Source organism: Archocentrus centrarchus, chromosome 1 (assembly GCF_007364275.1).
Source record: "Archocentrus centrarchus isolate MPI-CPG fArcCen1 chromosome 1, fArcCen1, whole genome shotgun sequence".
NCBI lineage: Eukaryota > Metazoa > Chordata > Actinopteri > Cichliformes > Cichlidae > Archocentrus > Archocentrus centrarchus.
Genome location: NC_044346.1, coordinates 7,956,684 through 7,970,142, shown reverse-complemented (window position 1 = coordinate 7,970,142; position 13,459 = coordinate 7,956,684). Strand labels below are relative to the sequence as shown.

Below are 13,459 nucleotides of genomic sequence, written 5' to 3'. Positions count from 1 at the left end.
GGTGGAACATGTTGCATGGTGTGTGTGTGTGTGTGTGCGTGTGTGTGTGTGTGTGTGTGTGTGTGTGTGTGTGTGTATGCGCGCCCATACTTTACAATTTGGTCATAGACTGTACAGCATGTATATTAGAGGTATTGTTGGGAAAGATTGAGATTACTGTCTTAATTAATTCCTGAAATGTGCTGGTGGAGACTGTGACATTCAAAAAGCTTCTGAGATCCACCAGAAAGGCTGAGAGGAAATCCCATGATTACTACAAATGATGGAGAGGTTTCTCTGGGAGGCTGGTTTGATTGCTCCTCTCAGGACAGGCGCTCTGGTCAGAGAGGAGGGCACAGAGAGTTTGTTCCAGATAGACTTTAATGTGTATGTGGGCAGCACGGTGGCAGCTGGTGGTTAGCACTGCTGCCTCCAGAGCCGACCCAAACCTTGAAGGAGCCCAAAGCAAAATTTGATTTGGGGTCGCCCCCTCATACATTTCATTGTTACCTGAAATTAACCATCAATAATGCTGGAGGGCTGAAGTTGAATATTAATTTTTGGATGCATTGCTCAGCCCCATGTATGCTCACTGAATAAAAGATGTTACCATGGTGATTTAAAGGGATAGGCTGTGTCTGACAACATTTCAGGATTTCCGGATAAGTTTTGTCTGAAATAACTTCACAGCAGAGACACCACAGCTGGTGTATCTGTCAGTGGTTTTCACTCTCTGTACTGGAACATAAAATACAGAAGAAATGACCATAACTATAGAAATAGTTGATCTATCCAGTTTAAACATGTTTGATGATGAAATGCATGTGTCACAAATGACCTGCAAAATACACGACATGCTAATTGTGTTACTTTGTGTGCTTTGGGTTGTGCTTTTTTCATGGCTTATCTGCTTTGACTATTAAAACATTAAAACTGTTTCTGTCACAAATTTAAACATCAAAGTGGTGTCTGCAGGTTTCTATTCTGTTAGTTTTTTCTCAGCCTCAAAATAACCACAAACACCTTCATGTCTCTGCTCTCACTGTCAACACTGACGGGTTTTTGTTGCAAATATGAAAAAAGATAGATGAGGAAGCGATGGTGTTGAAGCTGAATGCAGTTTGTCTGCGGCAACAATCACACAAGTGTCTCGGCTGTTGATTTTTAACTTTCATTCATGTTTTTAATATTTTATAAACTCTGATAGAAGCAGCTGTAATCACGTCTTTAAAATAATCAAACAGTCAACTTTCTAATTAGAAGTTCAAATCTACGACAGTCATGTTCTTGGCAGAAGCTGGATGTTTGTTTATGGGTTTCATTGTGAGTCTCTCAGGTAGGAATCATTTGTTTCTCCTGCTTATGATGACTAAAAATGATGTTTCTAGAATGTAGAAAAAATGCAAAAAGTTACAAATTTATCTTAGAAAAGATTCACTGTTCACAGGATTTTCACTTGTTCTGCTGTAATGAAGTCTGAAGTGTATCAAAGTACCAGATTCTGATCCTTTACAGTAACATGCTGTTAGATTAGCACAGAACACAAAGTTAATCTTCACCATGTCTGTTAATCACATGTTGTTTTAAAGGTGTTCAGGGGAAGCCAAACAGCATCTGTGCACTGAAAGGTTCATCAGTGAATCTGCCCTGCTCACATCAACATCCCACTGCAAGAAAGAGCTAGTACGCTGTAAACAGCAACGGCTCCAACACTGAACTCTCTGCAGATGAAACTCATGGAAAGTTCAGCATGTCAGCAGAAAATAACTTCACTCTAACAATCAACAGTCTAACAGAGACTGATGCAAACATTTACTGCTGCAGAGAAACTGCTGACAAAGCAGTCAACTGTCAGCAAAGTGGAATTCATCTCTATGTTGCAGGTACAGTGGTTTTCACAAATATGTGCCTGACTTATGAATAATCAATGTATTGATGTTATTTATATAAACTATTTTCCTCTCAGTGCTGCAGGTAAAGGTGATTCCTGCCACAGAGGGACAGACAGTAACACTGATGTGCAGCAGCAGCAGCTGTCCTCTGACTGAAAACCCTGCAGCCTACATCTGGTACAAGAACAGAGAGTTTCTCTATGAGGACTGGTCTCCCTGGTACCAAGAGCTGCTCAGCAGTGAGGAAGCAGTCACATACTCCTGTGCTGTCAAAGGCTACGAGCATCTCAGAGCCCCTGAAGTCTCTGTGGGTCAGTGATGGTGGATACCTCCTCATCATGTTATCAAATGTCTGATAAACATAAATCACTGTTTAAAAGTCAGGGTTTTTTTGTGTTTTTGCAGCTTCTCTGACTCCAGCCTGCTTCACTGTGACCTCTGCTAAAGGGAGGATGTGTTCTTCTGAGCAGACATCAGTGGATGAGTCCTGCACCATCACATATCCCAGAGGTGAACTTCTGGACAAACTGCATTTGAAATTTTATTTTTATTTTTATAATTTATTTGACATGACAGAGATTAACTGATGGAAAATGTGTTTATCATCTCCAACAGAAATTCATATCCAGAGATCTCCTGGTGCAGTAAATCACAGCAGACTGACCTGTAACAGCAGCTGTTTTCTGACTGACCCTCTGACGTCCTTTGTTTGGTACAAGAACAGAAAGAGAACGACAGAGGAGAAAAAACAGATTTTAGTTTCTGACAATTCTCCAGACAGCTTCTCTTGTGCTGTAAAAGGTGTTGAGGATGTCCACTCTGCTGACGTCTGTGAGTAAACTTACCATCTCTCAGCTTATGAAACAGGACACTGAAGATATTGGACAGCAACAGCTGATGATTGTGATGCTGTTTTCTTACTTAAAATCTGACCACAATAACAGAAACACTGTAAAGTTTAATTTTACAATAATGAAGAACTAAACAGAACATTTAAGATCTGATAGTGTTTGATTTTGGTAGAACAGTCACAGATGTTAGTAAATCAGATTTTCATCGCTGAAGTTGCAGTGTAATAACAGCAGAGTTGAATAAATAGTTTTATTGTCTCATTACTGGAGGACTGCTATTGATAACTCTCAGTGTTTATCTAAAGAGTACTGAATGCCATACACTGATCAAATGTTTTTTAATATACTTCTAATAGTTTAAATCAATAATATGATGCTTGAAATTTGAAACTTCAGTGGAAGTTCAAACTTGAAATTCTTTGTAAAAACTAAATTATAAAGCAAAGAACGGCTAAAAGAAACTGAAAACAATAAATTCAAAGTTAAATTCAATGTTGTGTTGTGAATTCTTTGACTTTGTCAACATCTGCTGTCTTGAAATGTGCTATATAAAAAAACTGACTTGACTGATTAAGTGAAACTTTCTCTCTGTTTGATCTGTATTTCAGGTGTTTTGAATGAGACCTGCTGGAGTCTGAATTATGTCCACAGCAGAATCTGCGCCCTGGAAGGATCTTCAGTGAACATCTCCAGTAAATACTCACATCCTGAGTACGAGCAGATAAAGTCTAAATGTTGGTACAAAGTAAAGAGAAATGCTGAGGAGGAAGCTGAACAGCTGCATGAGGATGCAGATAATGTGGAGTATGATGACAGCATGAAGAACCAACACATCCTCACATTAAAACACCTGAAGAAAGATGACTCAGCAGAATACAGGCTCACAATCACAACAGAAAATGAACTGAAACAGTCTGATGTTCCTGGAGTTATTCTGATTGTCACAGGTAATTAGAGTTTGTTTCTCTCAGTGTTCATGGACTAAAATCTCCTCCAGTTATTAACAGCTGTCACATGCACAGTAAGGTTTTTGTGTCTCTGGCCCTTCGACCTCTTGCTGCCAGTGGGTTCATTTTGGGTTACAAACCAGTATGAAGGACCATCATTCAATCATGTCTCACATATGTGACACAACCTGATCCATGATGGAGTCATCAAACTTCTCAAGATGTTTATAATGATGCCATTTTATTTCCTATCACAGCCAGTGTTGGAAGGCTTTCATTTACTCAGTAACTTCTTTCTGTGTTTCATCCCTTCCATGTTTATCAGACAGACAGAAAGAAGAGACACTTTTATCTCCACACTAATGTTAGATTATATGAACACCCAAATACCAATAGATAAGGTTGGTTTCCTACATTTACTGATCACTCTATGTGTGTTTCAGAGCTGAGAGTGGAGATGAGTCCTTCTGCAGTGGTGACAGAGGGTCAGAGAGTCACACTGACCTGCAGGACCAGCTGTCCTCTGACTCACAACACAAACTACATTTGGTACTTCAACAGTCGACCTCTGACCCCGAGAGAGAACCAAAACAAACATCTGATCCTGGGACCCAGTCAGCAGGGAGAATACAGGAAGCTACTCCTGTGCTGTGGAAACCAACAAAGATATCAGCTCTGCTCCAAAGACTCTCACTGTCCAAAGTATCACAGGAACATGGACACCAGCAGCTGCAGGAGGTTCTGCAGCTCTCCTGGTTTTAATACTGCTCACTGTCTTCTGCTGGATCAGGTGAGCATCACTGGGTTCTTTCTGTCCAATCATATTCAAACTCTGATTTAAAATCTCTAACTCATTTATTCACATATTCATAAATTTCTGTAAATCAGGAAAAAGAGGACCACCAGTGAGACTCCAAGAAGAGAAAAATCAGAGAACAAGCAGCAGGTACAAAACAGGATATAAACAAAAACATCTCCTCATCTGTCCTGCTTCTCTTCATCTGAATGATCATTTATTCTCCATCAGTAGAAAAAGCTTAAATTGTGCCTTCAGCCTTTTTCTGTCTCACCTACATCATAACTTCCTGCAGCTTTCTCTTCAGTGTTGTTAACCCCCTACACCTGAGCCCTGTACTACAGCATGAGTTCAACATACCCAGGGTATCTTTCTGTAATCTGGATTACCTTACATCAGCAATCAGGATAAACAGTCACATGAAGCTGGTTATCAACTCACTAAGTTAACCAAGGGTTTCTCTGTTCTTGGTATGAGTGCATCCAAATGAAAGGGCTGTGCTGGCAGCATCTGAACAGTCAGTGTACGAGCAGCAGAGCTGCTGATTAAAAAAATACAAGAGTTTCAAAGGACATGTGTCACCTGCTCAAAGGTTTGTCAGAAAGTATATTCATGTACATCAAAGTAAGTGATTAAGTGTTGAGTTTAGAAGTTAATATTTACAAATACATTTTTGTGTCCTCACAGAAAGAAAAAAAAATGTAGTCAAAAAGTAAACAAGGGCAACAACTCCAGTATAAGAGAAGGCAGAGTTATGGTTCGTGTTCTCTGCAGCTGTGCTCCTCGGTACAGATCTATGATCCAAGTTTGAAGTCTCAAGTCTCAGCACTGTTACTGAGGTACCGACAGCATGATGGACAGACAGATGGCCAACGGAAAAGTGATCCCCAAGTGTCTCCCTGCCTCTCAGCAGGTGATACTGAAACAGAATTCAAATGTAGGCTTTGTCTGTGTGTGAATTTGATGAGGTTCACAAGTACAAACAGGTTTTAGGATCACATATTAATGCTTATAGAACAATATTGTATTAAAAGTGTTTGTATCCAACAGGGAAAAATCAAGGACTAAACAGCTAAAATTGTGTATTTCTTACTGAGGCTCATCAGGGAAACACAAAGACTTTAGAGACGATTACAAAACTTTACACCCTCCTTGTTAGGATTCGGGCAGGTTGGGATGTTTTCTGTGTTTCTCCTTTTGTGCTCTCAGGTGGAGCAGTGGGCTGTTTTCTGCTGTTGCCTCCCAAGTGTGGAGTTTCCCAGGTTCGATCTGCACACCTGATAATTCATCTGTGTTGTGGACTTAAAGATTGACTGTGGAGCTCAGCCAGATTGTTGCATCCACTGTGGTGGTAAATAGGCCTCCCAGCTTTGTCATTTGTTTTCCAATGATTTGCTTTGCAACTTGGTTCTCTGGTCCTTTTCCCAGTGACTTACCTGAAGTAGCTGCCTTGCTCTCAACAACACTTACATGCTCATCTCACTGGAGAGTAAGACCCACAGCTGGATTGTCACAGTGCACATCCCATGTTCTCTGGAAACTGTGGATTTAATCACACTTTGCTCCCAAATAAGGACCCCGATTCCAGCCTCTGTAAATCTCCACAGTCATGTAAAACCTGCTCACTTACACTAACTCTCTCTCTCTCTCTCTTTGCAGACCCTCTCAGCACACCACTGCTAAACCACACTCTTTTTTCTTTTTTTTTATATTTAACCAGCCACTGGTTCACTCTGCTGCTATAAATAAACCTGTTATTTGCACGTCTGCTGTCTGAGTCTGCTCCTTGTGTCCTCCCAAAATACAACTTTGACTCTTCGTGCACAGAGATCTGAGAGATCTTCAAGGAATGGTGAAGCTATGTTCTGGAGAACTGATTGGACAGTAGGAACCTAACCTGCTCTGGAGCAGTTTAGGTTAGATTACAGAAAGATACCCTGGGTATGTTGAAGACCCTTCATAGTACAGGGCTCAGGTGTGAGGGGGTTGGCAACACTGAAGAGAGGCTACAGGAGGTTCTGATGTAGGTGAGACAGAAAACTGCTGCAGGCACAAACATTTCCACAATCAACATTAAACAGTTTCCACAAACATTCATCAGCTGAGCTCTACAAAGTGATTTCTCATGAAGCTCTGATAGAAGAATCAGCCAAAGGTTTGATGCAGTTCAATAGAAAGCTTGAATAACTGTCTTGTCTCCTCAGATGAATCTTGATCCCATGTATGAAAACATCTCCGCTCAGTCAGCAGAGCAGGATGATCATCACTATAGCAGACTGCACTTCAGTGAGAACCACACAGCTGATCTCTACTCCACCATCTAGCCACTGCCTGCTCACTGAAGAAAAGATGTTACCATGGTGATTTAAAGGGATAGGCTGTGTCTGACAACATTTCAGGATTTCCGGATAAGTTTTGTCTGAAATAACTTCACAGCAGAGACACCACAGCTGGTGTATCTGTCAGTGGTTTTCACTCTCTGTACTGGAACATAAAATACAGAAGAAATGAGCAGAACTATAGAAATACTTGATCTATCCAGTTTAAACATGTTTGATGATGAAATGCATGTGTCACAAATGTCCTGCAAAATACACGACATGCTAATTGTGTTACTTTGTGTGCTTTGGGTTGTGCTCTTTTTATGGGTGATCTGCTTTGACTATTAAAACATTAAAACTGTTTCTGTTACAAATTTAAACATCAAAGTGGTGTCTGCAGGTTTCTATTCTGTTAGTTTTTTCTCAGCCTCAAAATAACCACAAACACATTCATGTCTCTGCTCTCACTGTCAACACTGGCGGGTTTTTCACGCACAATGAAGGAAATTTACTGAATGAAATGAACTTAACTTGAAATTCTTTGTAAAGACTTAATAATGAAGCAAAGAATGGCTAAAAGAATCAATAAATTCAAAGTTAAATTTAATATTGCGTCAACACGGCTCTTCAGTGGAGGTCTCTTCTCTGAGGGAGAAAAAAGATAAATGAGGAAGTGATGGTGTTGAAGCTGAATGCAGTTTAACTGCAGACACACTCACACAAGTCAGTTCTGTTTTCAGTCACTCCTGTTAGACAGCTGTTGATTTTTAACATTCATGTTTCTGATATTTTATAAACTCTGATAGAAGCAGCTGTAATCAGGTATTCAAAATAATCAGCTTTGTAATTAGAAGTTCAAATCTACGACAGTCATGTTCTTGGCAGAAGCTGGATGTTTGTTTATGGGTTTCATTGTGAGTCTCTCAGGTAGGAATCATTTGTGTCTCCTGCTTATGATGACTAAAAATGATGTTTCTAGAATGTAGAAAAGATAAAGAAAGTTACAAATTTATCTTAGAAAAGATTCACAGTTCACAGGATTTTCACTTGTTCTGCTGTAATGAAGTCTGAAGTGTATCAAAGTACCAGATTCTGATCCTTTACAGTAACATGCTGTTAGATTAGCACAGAACACAAAGTTAATCTTCACCATGTCTGTTAATCACATGCTGTTTTAAAGGTGTTCAGGGGAAGCCAAACAGCATCTGTGCACTGAAAGGTTCATCAGTGAATCTGCCCTGCTCACATCAACATCCCACTGCAAGAAAGAGCTGGTACGCTGTAAACAGCAACGGCTCCAACACTGAACTCTCTGCAGATGATGGAAAGTTCAGCATGTCAGCAGAAAATAACTTCACTCTAACAATCAACAGTCTAACAGAGACTGATGCAAACATTTACTGCTGCAGAGAAACTGCTGACAAAGCAGTCAACTGTCAGCAAAGTGGAATTCATCTCTATGTTGCAGGTACAGTGGTTTTCACAAATATGTGCCTGACTTATGAATAATCAATGTATTGATGTTATTTATATAAACTATTTTCCTCTCAGAGCTGCAGGTAAAGGTGATTCCTGCCACAGAGGGACAGACAGTAACACTGATGTGCAGCAGCAGCAGCTGTCCTCTGACTGAAAACCCTGCAGCCTACATCTGGTACAAGAACAGAGAGTTTCTCTATGAGGACTGGTCTCCCTGGTACCAAGAGCTGCTCAGCAGTGAGGAAGCAGTCACATACTCCTGTGCTGTCAAAGGCTACGAGCATCTCAGAGCCCCTGAAGTCTCTGTGGGTCAGTGATGGTGGATACCTCCTCATCATGTTATCAAATGTCTGATAAACATAAATCACTGTTTAAAAGTCAGGGTTTTTTTGTTTTTTTGCAGCTTCTCTGACTCCAGCCTGTTTCATTGTGACCTCTGCTAAAGGGAGGATGTGTTCTTCTGAGCAGACATCAGTGGATGAGTCCTGCACCATCACATATCCCACAGGTGAAGCTCTGGACAAACTCCATTTGAAATTTTATTTTTATAATTTATTTGACATGACAGAGATTAACTGATGGAAAATGTGTTTATCATCTCCAACAGAAATTCATATCCAGAGATCTCCTGGTGCAGCAGGTCACAGCAGACTGACCTGTAACAGCAGCTGTTTTCTGACTGACCCTCTGACGTCCTTTGTTTGGTACAAGAACAGAAAGAGAACGACAGAGGAGAAAAAACAGATTTTAGTTTCTGACTGTTCTGCAGACAGCTTCTCTTGTTCTGTAAAAGGTGTTGAGGATGTCCACTCTGCTGACGTCTGTGAGTAAACTTACCATCTCTCAGCTTATGAAACAGGACACTGAAGATATTGGACAGCAACAGCTGATGATTGTGATGCTGTTTTTTTATTAGAAAATCTGACCACAATAACAAAAACACTGTAAAGTTTAATTTTACAATAATGAAGAACTAAACAGAACATGTAAGATCTGATAGTGTTTGATTTTGGTAGAACAGTCACAGATGTTAGTAAATCAGATTTTCATCGCTGAAGTTGCAGTGTAATAACAGCAGAGTTGAATAGTTTTATTGTCTCATTACTGGAGGACTGCTATTGATAACTCTCAGTGTTTATCTAAAGAGTACTGAATGCCATACACTGATCATGTGTTTTTTAATATACTTCTAATAGTTTAAATCAATAATATGATGTTTTTCACACACAATGAATGAAATTAAGTTGACTTGAAATTCTTTGTAAAAACTAAATATTAAAGCAAAGAATGGCTAAAAGAAACTGAAAACAATAAATTCAAAGTTAAATTCAATATTGTGTCAATGATACTGAATTCTTTGACTTTGTCAACATCTGTTTTATTTAAATGTGCTATATAAAAAAACTGACTTGACTAATTAAGTGAAACTTTCTCTCTGTTTGATCTGTATTTCAGGTGTTTTGAATGAGATCTGCTGGAGTTTGAATTATGTCCACAGCAGAATCTGCGCCCTGGAAGGATCTTCAGTGAACATCTCCAGTAAATACTCACATCCTGAGTACGAGCAGATAAAGTCTAAATGTTGGTACAAAGTAAAGAGAAATGCTGAGGAGGAAGCTGAACAGCTGCATGAGGATGCAGATAATGTGGAGTATGATGACAGCATGAAGAACCAACACATCCTCACATTAAAACACCTGAAGAAAGATGACTCAGCAGAATACAGGCTCACAATCACAACAGAAACTGAAGAACTGACACAGTCTGATGTTCCTGGAGTTATTCTGATTGTCACAGGTAATTAGAGTTTGTTTCTCTCAGTGTTCATGGACTAAAATCTCCTCCAGTTATTAACAGCTGTCACATGCACAGTAAGGTTTTTGTATCTCTGGCCCTTCGACCTCTTGCTGCCAGTGGGTTCATTTTGGGTTACAAACCAGTATGAAGGACCATCATTCAATCATGTCTCACATATGTGACACAACCTGATCCATGATGGAGTCATCAAACTTCTCAAGATGTTTATACTGATGCCATTTTATTTCCTATCACAGCCAGTGTTGGAAGGCGTTCATTTACTCAGTAACTTCTTTCTGTGTTTCATCCCTTCCATGTTTATCAGACAGACAGAAAGAAGAGACACTTTTATCTCCACACTAATGTTAGATTATATGAACACCCAAATACCAATAGATAAGGTTGGTTTCCTACATTTACTGATCACTCTGTGTGTGTTTCAGAGCTGAGAGTGGAGATGAGTCCTTCTGCAGTGGTGACAGAGGGTCAGAGAGTCACACTGACCTGCAGGACCAGCTGTCCTCTGACTCACAACACAAACTACATTTGGTACTTCAACAGTCGACCTCTGACCCCGAGAGAGAACCAAAACAAACATCTGATCCTAGACCCAGTCAGCAGGGAGAATACAGGAAGCTACTCCTGTGCTGTGGAAACCAACAAAGATATCAGCTCTGCTCCAAAGACTCTCACTGTCCAAAGTATCACAGGAACATGGACACCAGCAGCTGCAGGAGGTTCTGCAGCTCTCCTGGTTTTAATACTGCTCACTGTCTTCTGCTGGATCAGGTGAGCATCACTGGGTTCTTTCTGTCCAATCATATTCAAACTCTGATTTAAAATCTCTAACTCATTTATTTACATATTCATAAATTTCTGTAAATCAGGAAAAAGAGGACCACCAGTGAGACTCCAAGAAGAGAAAAATCAGAGAACAAGCAGCAGGTACAAAACAGGATATAAACAAAAACATCTCCTCATCTGTCCTGCTTCTCTTCATCTGAATGATCATTTATTCTCCATCAGTAGAAAAAGCTTAAATTGTGCCTTCAGCCTTTTTCTGTCTCACCTACATCATAACTTCCTGCAGCTTTCTCTTCAGTGTTGTTAACCCCCTACACCTGAGCCCTGTACTACAGCATGAGTTCAACATACCCAGGGTATCTTTCTGTAATCTGAATTCCCTAACTTCAGCAATCAGGATAAACAGTCACATGAAGCTGGTTATCAACTCACTAAGTTAACCAAGGGTTTCTCTGTTCTTGGTATGAGTGCATCCAAATGAAAGGGCTGTGCTGGCAGCATCTGAACAGTCAGTGTACGAGCAGCAGAGCTGCTGATTAAAAAAATACAAGAGTTTCAAAGGACATGTGTCACCTGCTCAAAGGTTTGTCAGAAAGTATATTCATGTACATCAAAGTAAGTGATTAAGTGTTGAGTTTAGAAGTTAATATTTACAAATACATTTTTGTGTCCTCACAGAAAGAAAAAAAAATGTAGTCAAAAAGTAAACAAGGGCAACAACTCCAGTATAAGAGAAGGCAGAGTTATGGTTCGTGTTCTCTGCAGCTGTGCTCCTCGGTACAGATCTATGATCCAAGTTTGAAGTCTCAAGTCTCAGCACTGTTACTGAGGTACCGACAGCATGATGGACAGACAGATGGCCGACGGAAAAGTGATCCCCAAGTGTCTCCCTGCCTCTCAGCAGGTGATACTGAAACAGAATTCAAATGTAGGCTTTGTCTGTGTGTGAATTTGATGAGGTTCACAAGTACAAACAGGTTTTAGGATCACATATTAATGCTTATAGAACAATATTGTATTAAAAGTGTTTGTATCCAACAGGGAAAAATCAAGGACTAAACAGTTAAAATTGTGTATTTCTCACTGAGGCTCATCAGGGAAACACAAAGACTTTAGAGACGATTACAAAACTTTACACCCTCCTTGTTAGGACTCGGGCAGGTTGGGATGTTTTCTGTGTTACTCCTTTTGTGCTCTCAGGTGGAGCAGTGGGCTGTTTTCTGCTGTTGCCTCCCAAGTGTGGAGTTTCCCAGGCTCGATCTGCACACCTGATAATTCATCTGTGTTGTGGACTTAAAGATTGACTGTGGAGCTCAGCCAGATTGTTGCATCCACTGTGGTGGTAAATAGGCCTCCCAGCTTTGTCATTTGTTTTCCAATGATTTGCTTTGCAACTTGGTTCTCTGGTCCTTTTCCCAGTGACTTACCTGAAGTAGCTGCCTTGCTCTCAACAACACTTACATGCTCATCTCACTGGAGAGTAAGACCCACAGCTGGATTGTCACAGTGCACATCCCATGTTCTCTGGAAACTGTGGATTTAATCACACTTTGCTCCCAAATAAGGAACCCGATTCCAGCCTCTGTAAATCTCCACAGTCATGTAAAACCTGCTCACTTACACTAACTCACTCTCTCTCTCTCTTTGCAGACCCTCTCAGCACACCACTGCTAAACCACACTCTTTTTTCTATTTTTTTACATTTAACCAGCCACTGGTTCACTCTGCTGCTATAAATAAACCTGTTATTTGCACGTCTGCTGTCTGAGTCTGCTCCTTGTGTCCTCCCAAAATACAACTTTGACTCTTCGTGCACAGAGATCTGAGAGATCTTCAAGGAATGGTGAAGCTATGTTCTGGAGAACTGATTGGACAGTAGGAACCTAACCTGCTCTGGAGCAGTTTAGGTTAGATTACAGAAAGATACCCTGGGTATGCTGAAGTCCCTTCATAGTACAGGGCTCAGGTGTGGGGGGGGTTGGCAAAACTGAAGAGAGGTTACAGGAGGTTCTGATGTAGGTGAGACAGAAAACTGCTGCAGGCACAAACATTTCCACAATCAACATTAAACAGTTTCCACAAACATTCATCAGCTGAGCTCTACAAAGTGATTTCTCATGAAGCTCTGATAGAAGAATCAGCCAAAGGTTTGATGCAGTTCAATAGAAAGCTTGAATAACTGTCTTGTCTCCTCAGATGAATCTTGATCCCATGTATGAAAACATCTCCGCTCAGTCAGCAGAGCAGGATGATCATCACTATAGCAGACTGCACTTCAGTGAGAGCCACACAGCTGATCTCTACTCCACCATCGAGCCACTGCCTGCTCACTGAAGAAAAGATTGTTACCATGGTGATTTAAAGGGATAGGCCGTGTGTGACAACATTTCAGGATTTCCGGATAAGTTGTGTCTAAAATAACTTCACAGCAGAGACACCACAGCTGGTGTATCTGTCAGTGGTTTTCACTCTCTGTACTGGAACATAAAATACAGAAGAAATGATCAGAACTATAGAAATACTTGATCTATCCAGTTTAAACATGTTTGATGATGAAATGCATGTGTCACAAATGTCCTGCAAAATACACGAC

The 13,459-nt window shown here is 40.4% G+C and overlaps 2 protein-coding genes across 2 annotated transcripts; both read left to right on the top strand.

The window, feature by feature from the left end:
- Positions 1-1,781: 1,781 nt before the first annotated feature.
- LOC115786960 (uncharacterized) lies at positions 1,782-6,783 on the top strand. The gene is made up of 8 exons (XM_030739529.1): positions 1,782-1,862; positions 1,946-2,182; positions 2,277-2,381; positions 2,487-2,702; positions 3,331-3,669; positions 4,113-4,459; positions 4,558-4,615; positions 6,670-6,783. The coding sequence occupies exons 2-7, from the start codon at positions 1,996-1,998 to the stop codon at positions 4,576-4,578; spliced, it is 1,215 nt and encodes a 404-aa protein (XP_030595389.1). The 5' UTR covers positions 1,782-1,862; positions 1,946-1,995; the 3' UTR covers positions 4,579-4,615; positions 6,670-6,783.
- Positions 6,784-8,036: 1,253 nt separating this feature from the next.
- On the top strand, positions 8,037-13,252 carry LOC115778801 (sialoadhesin-like). Its single transcript, XM_030727157.1, has 7 exons — positions 8,037-8,254; positions 8,338-8,574; positions 8,669-8,773; positions 9,721-10,062; positions 10,506-10,851; positions 10,950-11,007; positions 13,063-13,252. Exons 1-7 carry the CDS (start codon positions 8,122-8,124, stop codon positions 13,198-13,200), a joined length of 1,359 nt encoding a protein of 452 aa, XP_030583017.1. The 5' UTR covers positions 8,037-8,121; the 3' UTR covers positions 13,201-13,252.
- Positions 13,253-13,459: the final 207 nt, after the last annotated feature.

Coding starts and splice junctions, on each gene's coding strand:
- LOC115786960 (XM_030739529.1), top strand. CDS start 1,996: ATGTGCAGCAGCAGCAGCTGTCCTCTGACTGAAAACCCTGCAGCCTAC. Junction 2,382..2,486: donor CACCATCACATATCCCAGAG/GTGAACTTCTGG, acceptor CATCTCCAACAG/AAATTCATATCCAGAGATCT. Junction 4,460..4,557: donor ACTGTCTTCTGCTGGATCAG/GTGAGCATCACT, acceptor TCTGTAAATCAG/GAAAAAGAGGACCACCAGTG.
- LOC115778801 (XM_030727157.1), top strand. CDS start 8,122: ATGTCAGCAGAAAATAACTTCACTCTAACAATCAACAGTCTAACAGAG. Junction 8,575..8,668: donor AGCCCCTGAAGTCTCTGTGG/GTCAGTGATGGT, acceptor GTTTTTTTGCAG/CTTCTCTGACTCCAGCCTGT. Junction 10,852..10,949: donor ACTGTCTTCTGCTGGATCAG/GTGAGCATCACT, acceptor TCTGTAAATCAG/GAAAAAGAGGACCACCAGTG.